This window comes from Phyllobates terribilis, unplaced genomic scaffold (assembly GCF_046119375.1).
Source record: "Phyllobates terribilis strain yellow unplaced genomic scaffold, ASM4611937v1 Scaffold_12__6_contigs__length_324123572, whole genome shotgun sequence".
NCBI lineage: Eukaryota > Metazoa > Chordata > Amphibia > Anura > Dendrobatidae > Phyllobates > Phyllobates terribilis.
Genome location: NW_027362772.1, coordinates 202,436,503 through 202,459,424, shown reverse-complemented (window position 1 = coordinate 202,459,424; position 22,922 = coordinate 202,436,503). Strand labels below are relative to the sequence as shown.

General features: G+C 43.8%; 1 protein-coding gene across 2 annotated transcripts in view; it reads right to left on the bottom strand.

The window, feature by feature from the left end:
- The window catches only part of NHERF4 (NHERF family PDZ scaffold protein 4), a 98,960-nt gene that overhangs the window by 34,817 nt on the left and 41,221 nt on the right, over nucleotides 1-22,922 (bottom strand). For both annotated transcript variants that reach the window (XM_073656622.1, XM_073656623.1), the window contains exons 5-7: nucleotides 17,189-17,390; nucleotides 15,802-15,938; nucleotides 3,116-3,317 (exon numbers count right to left, since the gene is read on the bottom strand). In XM_073656622.1, coding sequence (XP_073512723.1) covers nucleotides 3,116-3,317; nucleotides 15,802-15,938; nucleotides 17,189-17,390 — 541 coding nt within the window. The remainder of the gene's footprint in view (nucleotides 1-3,115; nucleotides 3,318-15,801; nucleotides 15,939-17,188; nucleotides 17,391-22,922) is intronic.

Sequence of the window (22,922 nt, the reverse complement as noted above, 5' to 3'; positions counted from 1 at the left end):
TGGTCAGGGCATGGGTGACACGTGCTGGTGTAAGGCGGGGATGGCACTTCGGGAAAATATAGTGGTGACAGAGTACCGAGGGATGGCCACTGCTATGATGTTGCAGAAATCCTCAATGTCCACAAGCCTAAATGGCAACATTTCCAGGGCAAGCAGTCTGGAAATGTGCCCGTTTAGTGTTTAGGCATTCCAAGGCCTGGGGTAGGGACAGCTGAACGCTGCACAGGGACAAGGAATTGGAAGTGGTTGCTGATGGTGATTGAGAATGTGCAACGACAGGTGCAGGGTGGGAGGCATCCGTGCCTGCGTCATGGACAGGGGATTAGCAAGCATGTAGCACAGGGGAAGAGAGAGTGGTGTCACCTGCAGACATTGACACCTAGTGCTTTGATGACATGTGCCTGAGCATGCTGGTGGTGGTCAAGCCCCTGCTGATCTTGGTACAGCACAGGATGCAAATGTTAAAAAAAAGCACCAGACTGGGGAACACCTAACACTTGGCTTGGGAACTTGACACGTGTGGGTGCCCTGGGGAACACTTTCCGCCTTTTCCCTCTGCCCACCCACTGCCTCTTCCTACCTGTTGTTGTGCTGCAGATCCCTACCCCTCTGCTCTGCTGGCCTTACTCAGCATGGCACCTTCTCAGGTTGGGTCAGTGACTTCATCTTCCACCACCTCGTCTTCCACTTCCATACTCTGGTCCTCCTGAATTGTTGATTTAACAACATAACTTGTTGGCAACGGTGTCTCATCATCATCTACCTCTTCAGACACTAATTGCTGTTACCCACCGTCGTCTTCTTCTGACCGTGGCTACTCAAATATTTGGGCATCACTAAACACGAGCTCCTCATGTCCCTCTTGAAACGTGCAGGGCCAGAGACCAGAATCAATAAATGGAAATGTAAAGCGCTCCTCGGAGTGTCTGAGTGTGGGATCACTTGTCTCCTGGGACTCGACATGGTGGGAGGAAGGAGGATCACGGTGATGTTTATGTGGTCCAGACTCTTGGATAGTGAGACTGGACCGTGTGACATACTGGAAGCATTAACTGACATCCAACCGGCCACCTGTTCACACTGTTCTGGCGACAGGACAGGAAGCTGTGTGGGACAGGAAGCTAGGTCTCATGGATAAGCGTGTTTGTTGTGCCCTTGCAGCACGCACAGTTTCACCTGGCCCACGGTCTCGGCTTTTGTGTGCACCATCAGAAGCACGTCCACTTCCTTGTTCCTTATCGCACGCCTTGCACATTTTAAATTAGGTATATATGCCTGCAAACGTTCTGGTATTAATAGGGAAAAGAAAATATGTAGCGTTGAAAGAGACTTCCTTATGCTCTTATGACAGGTCACTGTGCCTTCATTGACCTGCCTCCTATCTTACATAATGCATCTAGTAGTGCGGGGTAGGTAAAATACGAGGCAGGTCAGTGAATGATCAGTGAGCTGTCATAAAAGCATACAGATGAATATGCAAGCAGAGCACCAGATACAGCACCCCCCATAGGCCGCCCCAAAGCACGAGCATATCATTATCTCCAAACTGAAAGTAAAGATTACACAAGAACCACAGGATGGATTTCATCAACCAAGGTATCATATTAATCAGTGTAATGTCGCCCACCTGACAGAGTATGTGGCTTACTGAGCACAATCTTGCTGACAGATGCGCTTTAAGGCTATGTGCACACGGTCCAAAGCGCTGCATGCAGGTGAATCCACATGTGTTCATTGAACCAAGCAGATTCAATGCAATCAATACATTTTAGTGATCTAATTTCTCTTGCGGAGACTAGCGACTCTGCAAGAGAAATTGACATGCTGTGGTCTGGAAAGACGCGCTGCATGTCCGTGTCCGCAGGTGATCCGCAGGTGCACGGGGACGCATAGTGGGCATGAGATTTCTTGAAATCCCATCCACTTTGCTTGTAATGTAGAACACTGCAGTTTGCACGCAGGGCAAGTGCGCTACATCCAATCTACAGCGTTTACTGATCGTGTGCACATACACTTGGTCACCTCCTGAAGTTCTGTGAAGCTGCATCGGATATACACAGTCAGAGAGCAGTTTCTCTGGCTGCACTAACTACAGGCAGAGTCCACAGGGCACACAGGAGATGAGATACGAACAATGAGGACTGGAGCAGCCTTAATTCGGCCTCCACAGAACATTTGATGGCCAGAGTTATACATAAAGGCAGAACCTTGTGTGCTGCAAGACTTATCTGTTTGCATGACATTAACAACAGTAGATGGATCAAGAGAGGTGGGGGTTGTAGCAAGTGGCCAACTGTGGCTTTACGCAGTGCCGCCCACCTGGAATTTGCCCAATCAGCCTGATGGTCAGTTCAGGTCTGCTCTCATCTCTTAGACATCCTGTACATTCGTTCATTGTATGGGAGTCTATTGATTTGAATAGGAAATGTATGATGCCTCTTTACCCCCATGATGATATTGCAGGGAAATTAAAGACTTTCTACAGATTTAGCCACAAATTGGAACTGGTCTCTGGGGGCTTCAGCTATGGGATTCACTGTGATCAGCTTAGCAGTCTAACAAATATTGTCCAAAGCAGCAGTGACGTAACTTGACATTTGTCTCCAATGCAAAATTTCCAACAGGGCCCCATATATAGTGGGTCTTTATTAATATTTGTTTTCCCATATGAGCCGAATAGATCTTGTTGACCCTCCTCCATAGTTTCCAGGGCCTAAGTATGCCAGCAAGCCCAACGTTCATTATGGTTACATTTCTGCAAAGCAAAACAATCCCTTTTTAAGAAGTTCTCCCACAATTACTGATTTTTTTTTTTGTTGTATCATAATTTTTTAGCTAGAAACATTTAAAAAATTCTGTAAGTAGATAGTGTTCATACTTGTTATGGCGGCCCTGTCACTTGCGATACGTTTTCAGAATATCAACCTAAAGTGGTACGTGCTGGTTGAAACATATGGCCATATTATAACCCAGATGATCACCTACCTAAAAAAAAGTGGCCTCAATATACAGCTTTTTCCATTAGAAGGGGCATATACATAATGTACAAGCTATCTGCTGTGTTTTCTCTGTTCGTTGTCTATTTGCAGTTGTTTCTTCACATCAAAATGCTTACCATGTCCTCCTAAACACTTCTCTTGCCTTAAAAGGAACCCATATCCCTGTGGGCATCTCACCAAGTGAAGCTTTCGTGGCTGGTATGGTAAGGAAGATGTATCAGCGAATGCTATGTTTGGTGTCACTCCATGAGACTCATAAATCTCCCATGCAGACGATTCCAGAACTAGGAGGACTACTCGAGAGCCACTTTGATGTAACTATAAAGAACAAAACACATTTAGGTTATGTTCACATTGACATATTACAATCATACAACATATTACAACAACTTCTGCGTAACGCTCTGAACATAGAACAGAGTCAAATGCACATTAAAAGGAGTCTGTCAGTCGCAAATTGCATAATCTTTAGAAGGGTATTCGCCCCTTATAAAAATTGTTCCTTTAGTTTATTAGGAGATTATTTCTGTCCATTTTTTCTGACTGATAGATATTGCATTACCCAAGTGTGCGCTGTCTATGACTGAAAGTGCATTCATACATGTGCTTGCTCGAATACAGTCCTGTTTCCTGATGTTGTGTAGGGAGACATTACTTGTGTGCAAGAGCACACTCACATGAACACGCTTTTAATTACAGACACAACTAGCTCAGGCAATGCAGAGCGCTGTCAATCAGAAGAAAGGAAGATGGAGGCATGCAACTAGTAAGAGCGGAATAGTGCACTGAGGCGCTAGGCCATGCCAAATGTGCACTGGGCACGCTAATTTGGATTAAGTTGTCATTCTTAACAAAGAAACAAGCTGCAAATAAAATAATATGAGTAAGGGATAAGTTACTAATATGGATATGTATTTAGGTTCCAATGAGATTCTCTAAAGCGTAAGTATCATTGGCAGATCTGCAGCCCTGGTCAATTTTCAATGTTCTCTTCAGCATGTGGAAGAAATTGTATAAAATCTGGGGTCCCCAACAGTCAAATACATACCTTGTGGGCAGGAAATAATGTAGAATCGTGGAAAAACTCCTTTAAATTGAATTCCAACATTAAATACAAAAGACAGTTCTCAATAAAAAGGAGGTCTTAGAAGATATTTACTAAGAACGGCAACCTCATTCGACAGTGCTCTGGTAGACAAATAACTCATGTTACTTTAACATAGTTTCCTGGGGGTCAGAAGATCCAGGAACACCATGTGCCATTAAAAGGGTTGTCTGGTCTCAGAAGAAGAGTCTGCCATGACTATGTGAAGGGTTGCAAAATCTTAACCTCTTTTTTTCTCTTAAAAATAATGATGTTCAATCCAAATGAAAAGTTGCTACATGTAGGCTCGCAACTGGTAACACATATGTGGCAACAATGGCATTATGGCCATGGGGTGTACGTTATGTAGAGCAGTTTTCTCTTTAAAAAAAAACGTAAACAAAAATAAAAAGTCCACGTGCCTTTAAGAAATAGGATGGGTCCAGGAAATCTACGTAGAATCAAGTCTCAAAAGCAAGCATTTGCAATTGGCCGCTGTTTTCAGGTGGCATGTATACTTGTCTAATATTAGACGAGCAATGAAGGAGGCTCAAAAATTATTTTAAACAACGAGCACATGCTGATGGGTAAAAACTTGTGTTTAAGTTTCAGAATTAGGAAAGATTTATTTTTTTTCAAAAAAGAGAAAATGGTGCCTCTCAAAACATAGAAAGTGCATTTTCAATTACAAACAAACAGAAATAATCCTTGAATTCAGAATTTGGATTTTTGGATTTAGTTGCAAAATTTTCAATGATGTAATTACTCACAGTCACACACTGAGTGGGGATGATGAGACACTACAACAGTTCACTGTATTTTCACTTGAATCTTGTAATTTCTGTTCACAGATGGAGACTATCACTCCCATTTTTCAGCACTGAAGTAGGACACCACAATCATATTAGGCCTTTATATATCTGTATGCTGTGTGCTCTGAGTGCCTATCCCTACACAGTACAGGCATAAAATGGTGTTCCTTAGCTGACCCCTATGCTTTATACTGCTTGTGATAGCCCCCTGATAGGCTGTGCTGCACCATGTGATCACATAACTGCAGGGCATTATGGGGAAGCCCGCGCTGCCGCTCCAGACTATATTACCCCACTTACTGAGTGTCCAGCATATGTGAAATGGCGCTGAGCACTTTTTTTTGTGCAGATCCTTACAAATCTTATTGCAGATTGTTTAAATTTGTGTGGAACCATGGATTAGAAGAAATTCAACTAATTCGATCCTCTCCAGATTGATCCGCTCATCTCTAGTACACGTTTCACTGCTTCCACAGGACCCTATTTTCCAGCTACTAACTTTTACATTGCTAACAGTGATGAGCAAGCACTAAAATGCTCGGGTACTCGTTGCTCGGGTCGAGCAAATTGGAATACTCGGGTGTTCGACCCGAGCAACGAGCCCAATGTAAGTCTATGGGAAACTCGAGCATTTTTCAGGCGGCACCCCCAGCCGTCTGTAGAAAGCCTAAAAATTGCCCAAATCAATGGGAACAGTGCTCAAATGACATGGGAACAGCATGGGGAAGACCCCTGGAAACATTTCTGACTCCCAGATCACTGCTGTCAGCAACGTGGTCAGAGTATTACGCCACTTTTACGGACTCACAATAAAACATACAAAAACGAAACCAAAATGGATTTTCCTGGGAAATATATTAAGGAACATCCTTTCCAGGGTAATGACTTGTATATAAGGCAAAATAAATAACCAAAAACAAAAAATACTCCTCCACAACTTGGGCTATGTTCACACGGAGCGTTTTTGATGCGCTTTTGCACTTTTGAATTGCTTTCAACCAAGACAAACGCATTCACCAGGAAATGTCATTTTACAACCTTTTCTGGCCATGTGGTGTGTGACACATCATCAGACACATGCATACAGTGCAGAAAAGTCATGGGAACAGCATGGGGATGACCTCTGGAAGCATCTCTAACTCCCAGGTCACTGCCTAAAAGTGTGCCCATCATAAGTGATCCTTGGCGCATGCGAAGATGCCTCCAACCATGCACCTGTCGTTGCAGACTTGCAACAATCACCGTTCACGTCCTGGTCCCACTGCAGCGTTCAGTTGTCCCTACCCCATTCCTTTGAATGCAAGCGCAAGTATGCAGCCAGCCACCCACCCACAGGCTGCAATACTATACAGCCAAATTTTTGACAGCTGCTTGCACTGGAAATGTGGCCTTTTAGGCTCGTGGAGGCGGAAGCTTTTCACAACCTCATACCGGCAGTGGCCGGGTGGTGTTGAGAAGTCTGGCCCAATCCAGCCCTTGTTAATTTTTATAAGAGTCAGCCTGTCAGCATTTCCAGTTGACAGGCAGATGCGCTTATCAGCTATAGTTCCATCAGCGGGACTAAAAACCCGCACTGATAAAACGCTGGCGGCAGGGCAGGCCAGGACCTCCAAGGCATAGAGAGCCAGTTCATTCCACATATCCAGCTTGGATACCCAATAATTATAAGGCACAGAGGAATTACGGAGGACATTGGTACGGTCGGCAAGGTACTCCCTCAGCATCTTCCCAAACTTTGCACTCCTTGTGAAAGTACTGTACCCTGCACCTCAGGGCCTGTGCGATGGGAGGGTCTGAGAAAACGCTCCCAGAACCTTGACAGTGTTCCCCTGCCTCTGCCGGATTGAATTTGTGTCTCTCTCGCCTGTACTCCTTGGTTGTCCAACGAAGTGTGCCCTCTGCCGCCAGCGTTTTCAGATGAGAATTTTTTTAATAGTTCCGCAACAAGGGCCTTCTGGTACTGCCCCATTTTTGTAGACCTGTCCGCCTCAGGAATAAGAGATATAAAGTTCTCCTTGTAGCGTGGGTCTAGAAGTGTCACCAACCAGCAATGACTGTCACCCAAAATTTTGAGAACGCGAGGGTCATGGAAAGGCAGCATAACATAAACTCAGCCATGCGTGCCAGACCACTAACAGGCAAGACTTCCGTGTCCTCACCAAGAGGATGACTGACCATGCTCTCCTCCTCTTCCTCCTCCTCCTTTCTGTCCTCTGGCCATCCACGCTGAACAGACGGTATGACAGCTGTGCAGGTAGTACCTTCTATAGTGCTTGAAACTAGCTCCTCTCCTTCCTCCTCCTCCTCCTCTTCCTCATTATCACCCAATCCACGTTGGGATGAGATAAGGCTGGGCTGTGTGGAATCACTCTGTATGGTTCCTTGCTCCATCTCATCGTGCTCCGCCTGCAATGCATCCTCTTTGATTGTGAGCAGAGAGCGTTTCAGAAGACAGAGAAGAGGGATGGTGACGTTAATTATGGCGTCATCGCCGCTCACCATCTTGGTGGAGTCCTCAAAGTTTTGGGGGATGGTACATATGTCTGACATCCATGTCCACTCCTGAGGTCTTATGTGTGGAGTCTGAACTGAATACCGACGGCCTTGTTGATGCTGGTACTCAACAACTGCCCTTTTCTGCTCACAAATCCTTCCCAACATCTGCAGTGTAGAGTTCCAATGCGTGGGGACATCACACACCAGTCTGTGCGCCGGAAGCTGCAAATGCTGCTGAAACACTGCAAGGGCGGCGGAAGCTGTAGCTGACTTTCTAAAATGGGAACACAGGCGGCGTACTTTAACAAGCAGATCCGGCAGCTCCGGGTAGGATTTGAGAAACCGCTGAACCATGAGGTTAAGCACAAGGGCCAGACATGGTGCGTGTGTGAGCTCGCCTTGCCTCAGAGCCGCCACCAGGTTCCCGCCATTGTCACACACGACCATGCCTGGCTGTAGGTTCAGCGGTGTGAGCCACAGATCTGCCTGCTCTTTCACAGCTGTCCACAACTCTTCAGCATTGTGCGGTTTTTCACCTAAGCATATTAGCTTCAGCACAGCCTGTTGCCGCTTGGCCGAGGCAGTGCTGCAGTGCTTCCAGCTTGCGACTGATGTGGTCATTTCGGAGATGGAGGCTGAAGAGGAGGAGGAGGATGAAGTGCAGGAGCTGTAGACCGTGGGGGCAAACCTGATTGACCTAGGGCCCGCAATCCTTGGCGTCGGGAGGACGTGATCCGTCCCAAGGTCCGACTGGGTCCCGGCTTCCACTATGTTAACCCAGTGTGCCGTCAGCGAGATGTACCGTCCCTGCCCACAAGCACTTGTCTACATGTCCATGGTTAGATGGACTTTACTGGTAACTGCGTTGTTGAGAGCACGGCTAATGTTTTGGGACATATGCTTGTGTAATGCGGGCACGGCACACCGGGAGAAATAGTGGCGGCTGGGGACCGAGTACAGAGGGACGGCCGCCGCCATCAGGTTGCGTAATGCTTCCGCCTCCACGAGCCTAAAAGGCAACATTTTGAGTGCAAGCAGTCGTGAAATGTGAGAATTTAGTAGTGTGGCCTGTGGGGCGTTGGCTGCATATTTGCGCTTGCACTCCAAGGACTGGGGTATGGACAACTGAACGCTGCGCTGGGACAAACACATGGTTGGGCTTCCTGATGCTGCTACTTGAGAGTGTGCAACGACAGGTGCAGGGCAGGAGGCGTCTTCGCATGCACCATGGACAGATGATTGGCTTGCATGCACAACAGCGGAAAAAGCAATGGTGCCACCCGCAGACACTGTTCCTGGACCCTGGGGTTCGGCCCACAAAGTCGGGTGCTTTGCTGCCATGTGCCTGTGCCTGATCATGATGGTGGTGGTCAGGCTGGTCGTTTTGCCACCCCTGCTGATGCTGGCCTGGCATGTGGTGCAAATGGCCTTTTTGGGGTTATCGGCAGAGTCTTTAAAAAACAACCAGACTCGGGAAGACCTAACAGTTGTACTGGCAACTTCCTTCGTGTAGGTGTTACGGGGAACAGTTGCCTGCCTTCTGTCTGCGGCCACCACACTGCTTCTTCCTGCCTGTTGTGGTGCTCTGCCTCCCTCCCCCTGTGTGCTGCTGTCCTCGCTCTGCATGTCCTTCTGCCAGGTTGGGTCAGTTACTATATCATCCACCACCTCGTCTTCCACATCCGCACCCTGGTCCTCCACCTGACTTTCTGGCAATTGTGTCTCATCATCGTCCACCTCTTGTGACACTTTCCCACCATCGCCTTCGTGTGACCGTGGCTGCTCAAATATTTGGGCATCGCTACACGTGATCTCCTCTTGCCCCGCTTCAAGTGGACCGGGTGAGAGGCCCGAATCTATAAATGGAAAAAAGCTCTTCAGAGTGTCCAAGTGTGGGATCAGTTGTCTCTGGGTACTCGACATGGTGGGAGGAAGGAGAATCAGGGTGAGGAATATGCAGTCCAGACTCACGGCTACTGAGACTTGACCATATGGAAGACAGGGTGGTGGTGGTGGTGGTGGCTAAGTGACTGGAAGCATTATCCGCTATCCAACCAACAACCTTTTGACACTGCTCTGGGTTCAATAGTGGTGTGCTGTGGTCCCCTAGAAATTGGGACAGGAAGGTCAGGCGAGAAGATGTGGGTGTTTGTTGTGGCACAATTTCGGCTTGCCCACGGCCTTGGCCTCGGCCTCTGCATGCACCATTACCATCACGTCCAGTTCCCCGTCCCTTGCCACGTGCCTTGCCCATTTTAAATGGAGGACAGTATTTTCCACGCTCACTACAAATGACTGAGTTTGGAGCGAACTTATATGTGATCTGTGTGATAGAGAAAACACAGTTTTAAATACCTGGCCTGTAGATAAGTAGGTTGAATAGCAAACTGCGATGAATTGCTTCAATGACACACTAAAGGAAATTTTTAATGGAGGCCAGAAATGGCAGTATTTTCTGACAACGTATATATGATCCGTTTGAAGGAGAAAACACAGTTTTAAATAGCTGCTTCTAGCGCTCTAATATGGAAAGGACCTGGCTGTATTTTGCAGTGCCAACAAGCAAATTGCACAGAAAAAATGGTGTCCTCTGGATTGCATTTTAAGAAAATAATGAGGATTAAGAACCAAAGAAAAGTATTCCTGGCATCTGAGACCTGGGCCTTTGTATAGAAATATCTAACAGCAGCAGAAGGCAGAATTGGAATGCAGCCTCTTGTGCTATATGCACTGCAGTCTGCTATATGCAGTACAGACCAAAAGTTTGGACACACCTTCTCATTTAAACATTTTTCTGTATTTTCATGACTTTGAAAATTGTACATTCACACTGAAGGCATCAAAACTATGAATTAACACATGTGGAATTATATACTTAACAAAAAGTGTGAAACAACTGAAAATGTGTCTTATATTCTAGGTTCTTCAAAGTAGCCACCTTTTGCTTTGATGACTGCTTTGCACACTCTTGGCATTCTCTTGATGAGCTTCAAGAGGTAGTCACCGGAAATGGTCTTCCAACAATCTTGAAGGAGTTCCCAGAGATGCTTAGCACTTGTTGGCCCTTTTGCCTTCACTCTGCGGTCCAGCTCACCCCAAACCATCTCGATTGGGTTCAGGTCTGGTGACTGTGGAGGCCAGGTCATCTGGCGTAGCACCCCATCACTCTCCTTCTTGGTCAAATTGCCCTTACCCAGCCTGGAGGTGTGTTTGGGGTCATTGTCCTGTTGAAAAATAAATGATGGTCCAACTAAACGCAAACCGGATGGAATAGCATGCCGCTGCAAGATGCTGTGGTAGCCATGCTGGTTTAGTATGCCTTCAATTTTGACTAAATCCCCAACAGTGTCACCAGCAAAGTACCCCCACACCATCACACCTCCTCCTCCATGCTTCACGGTGGGAACCAGGCATGTAGAGTCCATCCGTTCACCTTTTCTGCGTCGCTCAAAGACACGGTGGTTGGAACCAAAGATCTCAAATTTTGACTCATCAGACCAAAGCACAGATTTCCACTGGTCTAATGTCCATTCCTTGTGTTCTTTAGCCCAAACAAGTCTCTTCTGCTTGTCGCCTGTCCTGAGCAGTGGTTTCCTAGCAGCTATTTTACCATGAAGGCCTGCTGCACAAAGTCTCCTCTTAACAGTTGTTGAAGAGATGTGTCTGCTGCTAGAACTCTGTGTGGCATTGACCTAGTCTTTAATCTGAGCTCCTGTTAACCTGCGATTTCTGAGGCTGGTGACTCGGATTAACTTATCCTCAGAAGCAGAGGTGACTCTTGGTCTTCCTTTCCTGGGGTGGTCCTCAGTTTCTTTGTAGCACTTGATGGTTTTTGCAACTGCACTTGGGGACACTTTGAAAGTTTGCCCAATTTTTCGGACTGACTGACCTTCATTCCTTAAAGTAATGATGGTCACTCGTTTTTCTTTACTTAGCTGCTTTTTCTTGCAATAATACAAATTCTAACAGTCTATTCAGTAGGACTACCAGCTGTGTATCCACCAGACTTCTGCACAACACAACTGATGGTCTCAACCTCATTTATAAGGCAAGAAATCCCACTTATTAAACCTGAGAGGGCACACCTGTGAAGTGAAAACCATTTCCAGTGACTACCTCTTGAAGCTCATCAAGAGAATGCCAAGAGTGTGCAAAGAAGCCATCAAAGCAAAAGGTGGCTACTTTGAAGAACCTAGAATATAAGACATATTTTCAGTGGTTTCACCCTTTTTTGTTAAGTATATAATTCCACATGTGTTAATTCATAGTTTTGATGCCTTCAGTGTGAATGTACAATTTTCAAAGTCATGAAAATACAGAAAAATCTTTAAATGAGAAGGTGTGTCCAAACTTTTGGTCTGTACTGTACACTGCCTGCCTACACACTCTGCCTGCCTGATATCTCTGCAGATGGATAAGTCCTCAGAAGGACTGTTAGTTAAGATGGATATGTGTAATGTACAGTTTTTCTCCCTACACTACCTAATACACAAACAAATCTCTCCCTGACACAGCAGCAGCTCTCCCTACTCTGCCTGATTCCGGAGTGACTGTGACGAGCATGGCGGCGCCAGGTCTGATATAGACCAGGTGACTCTGTGCGGCCAGCCAATCACTGTAATGCCCACAACCAACATGGCTACGGCATTACAGTGCATGGCAGGCAATTCCTGCATGTTCATTGGCTCTCTAAAGAGCTCCAAACATGCAGGGAGGGGACCAGAGTTCCCGCCCGAGCAACTTGGAAATACTCGGCGAGCGCCGAGCATCTCAAGCAGTGAGATGCTCGGGCGAGCACCGAGCAGTAGCGAGCATGCTCGCTCATCACTAATTGCTAACTTTACAGAGAATAAGGAAATACAAACATACACGTCATAAAAATAGAGAAGCACAATAGTCCATATATTGAACAGGCTACACAAATTCTCTGTATGGCAAGTTTGATACATGCATCAAGTTAAAACCTATTTCACAGTATATATATATATATACAGTGCCTACAAGTAGTATTCAACCCCCTGCAGATTTAGCTGGTTGACACATGCGGAATTAACTTGACATTGTGACATTTGTACTGTAGATCAGCCTGGAAGTGGGAAATGCACTGCAGCAAATTTTTTTTTTTTTTTTTTTTTTTTTTTTTAAAAACGTTAAAAGTTAATTCAGAGTGTCATTTATTATTCAACCCCTCAAACCACAAGAATTCTGTTTGGTCCCCCTAAAGTATTAAGAAGTAGTTCAGGCACCAAGAATAATGAGCTTCACATGTGTGGATTAAAGATCTCTTTTGCCAGCCTTTTCTGACTATTTAAGACCCTCCCCAAACTTGTGAACAGCACTCAGACATGGTCAACATGGGAAAGACAAAGGAGCATTCCAAGGCCATCAGAGACAAGATCGTGGAGGGTCACAAGGCTGGCAAGGGGTACAAAACCCTTTCCAAGGAGTTGGGCCTACCTGTCTCCACTGTTGGGAGCATCATCCGTAAGTGGAAGGCTTATGGAACTACTGTTAGCCTTCCACGGCCTGGACAGCCTTTGAAAGTGTCCTCCCGTGCCGAGGCCAGGCTTGTCCAAAGAGTCAAGGCTAACCCAAGGACAACAAGGAAGGAGCTCCGGGAAGATCTCATGGCAGTGGGGACATTGGTTTCAGTCAATACCATAAGTAACGTACTCCACCGCAATGGTCTCCGTTCCAGATGAGCCTGTATGGTACCTTTACTTTCAAAGTGTCATGTCAAGGCTCATCTACAGTTTGCTCATGATCACTTGGAGGACTCTGAGACAGACTGGTTCAAGGTTCTATGGTCTGATGAGACCAAGATCGAGATCTTTGGTGCCAACCACACAAGTGACGTTTGGAGACTGGATGGCACTGCATACGACCCCAAGAATACCATCCCTACAGTCAAGCATGGTGGTGGCAGCATCATGCTGTGGGGCTGTTTCTCAGCCAAGGGGCCTGGCCATCTGGTCCGAATCCATGGGAAGATGGATAGCACGGCCTACCTGGAGATTTTGGCCAAGAACCTCCGCTCCTCCATCAAGGATCTTAAGATGGGTCGTAATTTCATCTTCCAACAAGACAACGACCCAAAGCACACAGCCAAGAAAACCAAGGCCTGGTTCAAGAGGGAAAAAGTCAAGGTGTTGGAGTGGCCTAGTCAGTCTCCTGACCTTAACCCAATTGAAAACTTGTGGAAGGAGCTCAAGAATAAAGTTCACATGAGACACCCAAAGAACCTAGATAACTTGGAGAAGATCTGCATGGAGGAGTGGGCCAAGATAACTCCACAGACCTGTGCCGGCCTGATCAGGTCTTATAAAAGACGATTATTAGCTGTAATTGCAAACAAGGGTTATTCCACAAAATATTAAACATAGGGGTTGTATAATAATTGACCCACACTTTTATGTTTAAAATTTAATAAAATTCAACTGAGCAACATAACTTTTTGGTTTGTAAGATTTATGCTTCTGTTCATAAAACCTACTCTCGTTTGCAGTTTGAAGGCTCTAACTTATTTGCATCTTATCAAACCAGCTAAATCTGCAGGGGGTTGAATACTACTTGTAGGCACTGTATGTATGTGTATATATATATATATATATATATATATATATATATATATATACTAAGAAAAGCACCAAAACTATTATGTGGGTATTGTTTAGTCCTTAGTGATTATAACTAAAATGCTGACCACCGGTACATTACATACAGTGGGGAAAAAAAGTATTTAGTCAGCCACCAATTGTGCAAGTTCTCCCACTTAAAAAGATGAGAGAGGCCTGTAATTGACATCATAGGTAGACCTCAATTATGAGAGACAATGAGAAAACAAATCCTGAAAATCACATTGTCTGATTTGGGAAGAAATTTTTTTCAAATTTTGGTGGAAAATAAGTATTTGATCAATTACAAAAGTTCTTCTCAATACTTTGTTATATTTCCTGTGTTGGCAATGACAGAGGTCAAACGTTTTCTGTAAGTCTTCACAAGATTGGCACACACTGTTGCTGGTATGTTGGCCCATTCCTCCATGCAGATCTCCTCTAGAGCAGTGATGTTTTGGGGCTGTCGCTGGGCAACACGGACTTTCAACTCCCTCCAAAGCTTTTCTATAGGGTTTAGATCTGGAGACTGGCTAGGCCACTCCAGGACCTTGAAATGCTTCTGACGAAGCCACTCCTTCGTTGCCCTGGCAGTGTGTTTGGGATCATTGTCATGCTGAAAGACCCAGCCACGTTTCATATTCAATGCCCTTGCTGATGGAAGGAGGTCTGCACTCAAAATCTCACGATACATGGCCCCATTCATTCTTTCATGTACATGGATCAGTCGTCCTGGTCCCTTGGCAGAGAAACAGCCCCAAAGTATGATGTTGCCACCCCCATGCCTCACAGTAGGTATGGTGTTCTTTGGATGCAACTCAGCATTCTTTCTCCTCCAAACACGATGAGTTGTGTTTCTAACAAACAGTTCTACTTTGGTTTCATCTGACTATATGACATTCTCCCAATACTCTTCTGGATCATCCAAATGCTCTCTAGCAAACTTTAGATAGGCCTGGAAATGTAATGGCTTAATCTGGGGGACACGTTTGGCACTGCAGGATCTGAGTGCCTGGCGGCGTAGTGTGTTACTGATGGTAGCCTGTATAACGTTGGTCCTAGCTCTCTGCAGGTCATTCGCTTGGTCCCCTGTGTGGTTCTGGGATTTTTGCTCACCGTTCTTGAGATAATTTTGACCCCACGGGGTGAGATCTTGTGTGGAGCCCCAGATCCAGGGAGATTATCAGTGGTCTTGTATGTCTTCCATTTTCTAATTATTGCTCCCACAGTTGATTTCTTCACACCAAGCTGCTTGCCTATTGCAGATTCAATCTTCCCAGCCTGGTGCAGGACTACAATTTTGTTTCTGGTGTCCTTCAACAGCTCTTTGGTCTTCACCATAGTGGAGTTTAGAGTGCGACTGTTTGAGGTTAGGTGTCTTTTATACTGATAACAAGTTCAAACAGGTGCCGGTACTACAGGTAATGAGTGGAGGACAGAGGAGCCTCTTAAAGAAGAAGTTACAGATCTGTGAGAGCCAGAAATCTTTCTTGTTTGTAATTGACAAAATTCTTATTTTCCACCAAAATTTGAAAAAAAATTCTTTCCAAATCAGACAATCTGATTTTCAGGATTTGTTTTCTCATTTTGTCTCTCATAGTTGAGGTCTACCTATGATGTCAATTACAGGCCTCTCTCATCTTTTTAAGTGGGAGAACTTGCACAACTGATGGCTGACTGAATACTTTTTTTCCCCACTGTACACTGTATGTAATACCAACAACATATCAGTTTTGTTGCTTCTTCTTAGTACAGCAATTCATGTTTTCTGTCTGTCATGTTATTCAGTATTTTACCTTTTTAGAGAGCTGACTCATTGTAAAGCTCACAATACTTTCACCGTTAACTTCAAGAAGTCGAGCTCCTTGAGGGATACCAGCCTTTTGTGCAGCCCCTCCATCTTCAACTGTGAGCAGAAATGTGCCACGTACACCTTGTACAAAATAATATGTGAATAATGAATAATTATACCAATTAGACTACTGTGAATTATATAGTCTTAAACTGTGATTACACATTTTCCATTTATTTTGGAATTTCAGGTGTATAATATTAGACTAAAATTAGACAAGAAAGTACAGTACAATGTACAGTAAGTGAAGGTTTTAGAAAACCCTATTAGTTAGCAACATAAAAAGAAGTAGAATATCCACAGCGGTTTTTAGATACGGTGGAATTTTGCATCTTTGTAATTTATTTCTTATTAAAAATCCTCTCTGTCAAGAATGGGGGGATTTATAATTCTATTGTGTACAGCTTGTTGCCTATGTTACCGGCCACCTTGCAACCTCATGAATACAGGTTTCTTAGTAAAGGAACCCGCACCACTCAGAAGTTGGCAGGATGAATGGAAAGCTGCCTCTGCTTGTAGAATGGGAGAGCACTCAGTTGGGGCCGGTGGCTCAGTCATACCGCTAGTCTGAACTGTCAATTTTCATAAGCATTCCGCCCGCTAGAAAGCAGGAAGGCGGGTGGCAGAGGAGCGGTGCACTATTGAAGACAGAAGATTGTACAACACCTTTACATTTTTGTTAAGGACAAGGACAGCAGGACCATGTTTTTACTCTGGTTTTGGGTGAAAGGATAAAGTAGCCCCAAAATGGTTGCACTCATGTAAAATAGTAAAATCAGATACTATTCACTCACCCCAGTTCCAGCACAGATTTCCCACAACTGTTTTTGTTTTGAAACTTTGGCGGCAGCGGTGCCACCATGCGGACAGCTCTCATCATTGCAGCAGCTAATCACTGCGCTCAATAACTCTGCCAATGTATATGGTACAAGCCACTGAGCTTAGCGATTGGCTGCAGCAGTGATGTGTGATGTCGACAAGATAGCACCACTGCAGCCAAAACAGTGAGACAGAAACAGCAGTGAAGAGTCTATGCCGGACCTGGGGAGGGTGATTACTATCTGATATTGTTATTTTACATGACTTCAATCATTTGGAGACCAATTTTTAAAAAATGGAAATCCCCCTTAGACTTTATTTACATACAACTGAAAACCACTTTAGTGAATTATTATCAGGGAACAAATCTGCAATTTGGACTACTTTTGGCAGAAAATAGAGTGGATTTACTGGGTTTTATTCAGACTGGTAAGAAAAATAATGTTGAAAATCTGTTACCAGGATAAAAAGTAACACATAAGAGAATTGCACATAAGAGTGTCATAGCTTACCACCTGTAGCACTGGCAGTGAACCCAAAGCCTTTTCCCTCATTCCGTACTAGACACAGTTTTGGTCTGGGACATGACTCCGGGATAGTATTAGTAAGGAGGGATAATGGTGAGATTTTATCAGCATGCAATTTTTCATAGCTGGGCTCATCAAGAACTGTTAGTGACAAGCGGGGACCACTAGCTTTCACCTTCTGGACCACCTAATGATAAATAAAATACATTCAAGAAAAGTAACTTCACTGAATCATAGCACAAGCAGAATAACACCATAAAATGATATGGAGCTAATAAATCGCCTATGGGGAATGCATGGGCTAATAGTAACACATATATATATATATATATATATATATATATTATATATATATACTATATATATATATATACTATATATATATATATTATATATATATATATATATATATATATATATATATATATAGTGGTATGAAAAAGTGTTTGCCCCCCTCCTGTATTGTTATTCCTTATTTCACCTTTGTTATTTCACTTACATAACCCCCTTTTTATTTTAATTTTAAACTATTTAATATACAGCTTATGTATTTTTACTATTTAAAATCTATTTATATACAGTACAGACCAAAAGTTTGGACACATCTTCTCATTTAAAGATTTTTCTGTACTTTCATGACTATGAAAATTGTACATTCACACTGAAGGCATCAAAACTATGAATAAACACATGTAGAATTATATACTTAACAATAAAGTGTGAAACTACTGAAAATATGTCTTATATTCTAGGTTCTTCAATGTAGCCACCTTTTGCTTTGATGACTGCTTTGCACACTCTTGGCATTCTCTTGATGAACTTCAAGAGGTAGTCACCAGAAATGGTTTTCACTTCACAGGTGTGCCCTGTCAGGTTTAATAAGTGGGATTTCTTGCCTTAAAAATGGAGTTGGGACCATCAGTTGTGTTGTGCAGAAGTCAGGTGGATGCACAGCTGATACTCCTACTGAATAGACTATTAGAATTTGTATTATGGCAAGAAAAAAGCAGCTAAGTAAAGAAAAACGAGTGGCCATCATTACTTTAAGAAATGAAGGTCAGTCAGTCTGAAAAATTGGGCAAACTTTGAAAGTGTCCCCAAGTGCAGTTGCAAAAACCATCAAGCGCTACAAAGAAACTGGCTCACATGAGGACCGCCCCAGGAAAGGAAGACCAAGAGTCACCTCTGCTTCTGAGGATAAGTTTATCCGAGTCACCAGCCTCAGAAATCGCAGGTTAACAGCAGCTCATATTAGAGACCAGGTCAATGCCACACAGAGTTCTAGCAGCAGACACATCTCTACAGCAACTGTTAAGAGGAGACTTTGTGCAGCATGCCTACATGGTAAAATAGCTGCTAGGAAACCACTGCTAAGGACAGGCAACAAGCAGAAGAGACAAGTTTGGGCTAAAGAACACAAGGAATGGATATTACACCAGTGGAAATCTGTGCTTTGGTCTGATGAGTCCAAATTTGAGATCTTTGGTTCCAACCACCGTGTCTTTGTGCGATGCAGAAAAGGTGAACGGTTGGACTCTACATGCCTGGTTCCCACCGTGAAGCATGGAGGAGGAGGTGTGATGGTGTGGGGGTGCTTTGATGGTGACACTGTTGGGGATTTATTCAATATTGAAGGCATACTGAACCAGCATGGCTACCAGAGCATCTTGCAGCGGCATGCTATTCCATCCGGTTTGCAATTAGTTAGACCATCATTTCTTTTTCAACAGGACAATGACCCCAAACACACCTCCAGGCTGTGTTAGGGCTATTTGACCAAGAAGGAGAGTGATGGGGTGCTACGCAAGATGACCTGGCCTCCACAGTCACCAGACAAGAACCCAATCGAGATGGTTTGGGGTGAGCTGGACCGCAGAGTGAAGGCAAAAGGGCCAACAAGTGCTAAGCATCTCTGGGAACTCCTTCAAGATTGTTGGAAGACCATTTCCGGTGACTACCTCTTGAAGCTCATCAAGAGAATGCCAAGAGTGTGCAAAGCAGTCATCAAAGCAAAAGGTGGCTACTTTGAAGAACCTAGAATATAAGACATATTTTCAGTTGTTTCACACTTTTTTATTAAGTATATAATTCCACATGTGTTAATTCATAGTTTTGATGCCTTCAGTGTGAATGTACAATTTTCATAGTCATGAAAATACAGAAAAATCTTTAAATGAGAAGGTGTGTCCAAACTTTTGGTCTGTACTGTATATATATATATATATGGATATGACAAGAATGATTTTGAAAACGCTAGGCAGCACTAGATATAAGAAACTAAAGGTAGTTTTTAATATCATTCTTGAGATATTTTTAGAATTATGTTTTATATAATATGTATTTTATATCTTATTAAATCCATCCAATTTTACTATTAGTAGGTCCAGTGCCTAATTAAGCCATACATTTACCTTAGGCAATTTTTTAGCTCTATATCTTATCCCCAGGCACCTCAGACAATTGTTACCTGTACTAGGGCTACACGACTGTTTCCCACCCATTAGAGTTTAGACGCCTACTTTGGTGAGGTTTTCGTTCAATTGGACTTATCCCTTTTCCAATCTCTTTAGCGCTTACTCTTTCTTTTTCTTTTTTTTCAAGTGCGTTATGTAACACAAAATGATGAAACGCTATAGCTGCTTGGATGGACAGCAGTGTGATTGAAGAAAAATGTTCAAAGAGGTATATTTAGTGTATAGTTTATTTTTAGAATGTGTATTGTGTTACTGTTTTGTTATATGCCGTTTTTATAATGTTAATGCTACTATCTTGTGTTTTTAACCCCTTTACCCCCGAGGGTGGTTTGCACATTAATGACAAGGCCAATTTTTACAATTCTGACCACTGTCACTTTATGAAGTAATTACTCTGGAACGCTTCAACTGATCCCACTGATTCTGAAACTGTTTTTTCGTGACATATTGTACTTCATGATAGTGGTAAAATTTCTTCGATTTGAGCTGCGTTTATTTGTGAAAAAAATTGAAAATTTGACGGAAATTAGCAATTTTCAAACTTTGAATTTTCATGCCCTTAAATCAGAGAGATACAGTACAGACCAAAAGTTTAGACACACCTTCTCATTTAAAGATTTTTCTGTATTTTCATGACTATGAAAATTGTACATTCACACTGAAGGCATCAAAACTATAAATTAACACATGTGGAATTATATACTTAACAAAAAAGTGTGAAACAAGTGAAAATATGTCTTATATTCTAGGTTCTTCAAAGTAGCCACCTTTTGCTTTGATGACTGCTTTGCACGCTCTTGGCATTCTCTTGATGAGCTTCAAGAGGTAGTCACCGGAAATGGTCTTCCAGCAATCTTGAAGGAGTTCCCAGAGATGCTTAGCACTTGTTGGCCCTTTTGCCTTCACTCTGCAGTCCAGCTCACCCCAAACCATCTCAATTGGGTTCAGGTCTGGTGACTGTGGAGGCCAGGTCATCTGGCATAGCACCCCATCACTCTCCTTCTTTGTCAAATAGCCCTTACACAGGCTGGAGGTGTGTTTGGGGTCATTGTCCTGTTGAAAAATAAATGATGGTCCAACTAAACGCAAACCGGATGGAATAGCATGCCGCTGCAAGATGCTGTGGTAGCCATGCAGGTTCAGTATGCCTTCAACTTTGAATAAATCCCCAACAGTGTCACCAGCAAAGCACCCTCACACCATCACACCTCCTCCTCCATGCTTCATGGTGGGAACCAGGCATGTAGAGTCCATCCGTTCACCTTTTCTGCGTCGCACAAAGACACGGTGGTTGGAACCAAAGATCTTAAATTTGGACTTATCAGACCAAAGCACAGATTTCCACTGGTCTAATGTCCATTCCTTGTGTTCTTTAGCCCAAACAAGTCTCTTCTGCTTGTTGCCTGTCCTTAGCAGTGGTTTCCTAGCAGCTATTTTACCATGAAGGCCTGCTGCACAAAGTCTCCTCTTAACAGTTGTTGTAGATATGTGTCTGCAGCTAGAACTCTGTGTGGCATTGACCTGGTCTCTAATCTGAGCTGCTGTTAACCTGCGATTTCTGAGGCTAGTCACTCGGATAAACTTATCCTCAGAAGCAGAGGTGACTCTAGGTCTTCCTTTCCTGGGGCGGTCCTCATGTGAGCCAGTTTCTTTGTAGCGCTTGATGGTTTTTGCAACTGCACTTGGGGATACTTTCAAAGTTTGCTCAATTTTTCGGACTGACGGACCGTCATTTCTTAAAGTAATGATGGCCACTCGTTTTTCTTTACTTACTTGCTTTTTTCTTGCCATAATACAAATTCTAACAGTCTATTCAGTAGGACTATCAGCTGTGTATCCACCAGACTTCTGCACAACACAACTGATGGACCCAACCCCATTTATAAGGCAAGAAATCCCACTTATTAAATCCTGACAGGGCACACCTGTGAAGTGAAAACCATTTCCGGTGACTACCTCTTGAAACTCATCAAGAGAATTCCAAGAGTGTGCACAGCAGTCATCAAAGCAAAAGGTGGCTACTTTGAAGAACCTAGAATATAAGACATATTTTCAGTTGTTTCACACATTTTTGTTAAGTATATAATTCCACATGTGTTAATTCATAGTTTTGATGCTTTCAGTGTGAATGTACAATTTTCATAGTCATGAAAATACCGAAAAATCTTTAAATGAGAAGGTGTGTCCAAACTTTTGGTCTGTACTGTATGTCAAACATAATAGTTAGTAAATAACATTTCCCACATGTCTACTTTACATCAGAACAATTTTGGAAGCAAAAGGGTTAAAAGTTGACCAGCGATTTTCTAATTTTTCCAACAAAATTTACAAAACCATTGCACAATGCAATTTGTTGTGTGATTTCTCCTGAGCACGCCGATACCCCATATGTGGGGGATAACCACTGTTTGGACGCACGGCAGGGCTTGGAAGGGAAGTAGCGCCATTTGACTTTTTGAATGTAAAATTTGCTTTAATAATTAGCGGACGCCATGTTGTGTTTGGAGAGCCCCTGATGTGCCTAAACAGTGGAAACACCCTACAAGTGACCCCATTTTGAAAACTACACCCCTCAAGGATTTTATCAAGGGGTATAGTGAACATTTTGAACGCAGAGGTACTACACAGAATTTGATAACATTAGGTCATTATATTGAATAAGTTGTCATTAGCCTTGAGCGCAAGTGCTCGCTACTTGAGTTTGCATTGGGTACTCGGGTATGCACCAAGTATTGCTGGTGCTCAAGTGACATGCTCGAGTCCCCACCCCGCATGTTTCACGGTTATTAGACACCTAAAAAAAACATGCGGGGATTGCTCGTGCATGGCAGGCAGTCCTCATGAGGATGTTTTGGTTGTATAACAGCTGCAAAACATATGGGGCGGAGACTCAAGCATGTCACTTGAGCACCCGCGATACTCAGTGCATACCCAAGCACCCAATGCAAACTCAAGTAGCGAGCACTTGCGCTCAACACTAGTCGCCATATTGTCGTCATTTTGTTTTCTTTACTATTGAAAAAATCCCAACCCCAACCCTAATACAACCCTAACCCTAGCACAACCCTAACCCTAACACAACCCTAACCCTTGAAGAACCCTAACCCTAGCACAACCCTAATCCTAGCCCAACCCTAACCCTAACAAAAACCTAACCCTATCACAACCCTAACCCTAGCCCAACCCTAACCCTAGCCCAACTCTAACCCTAGCACAACCCTAACCCTAGCACAACCCTAACCCTA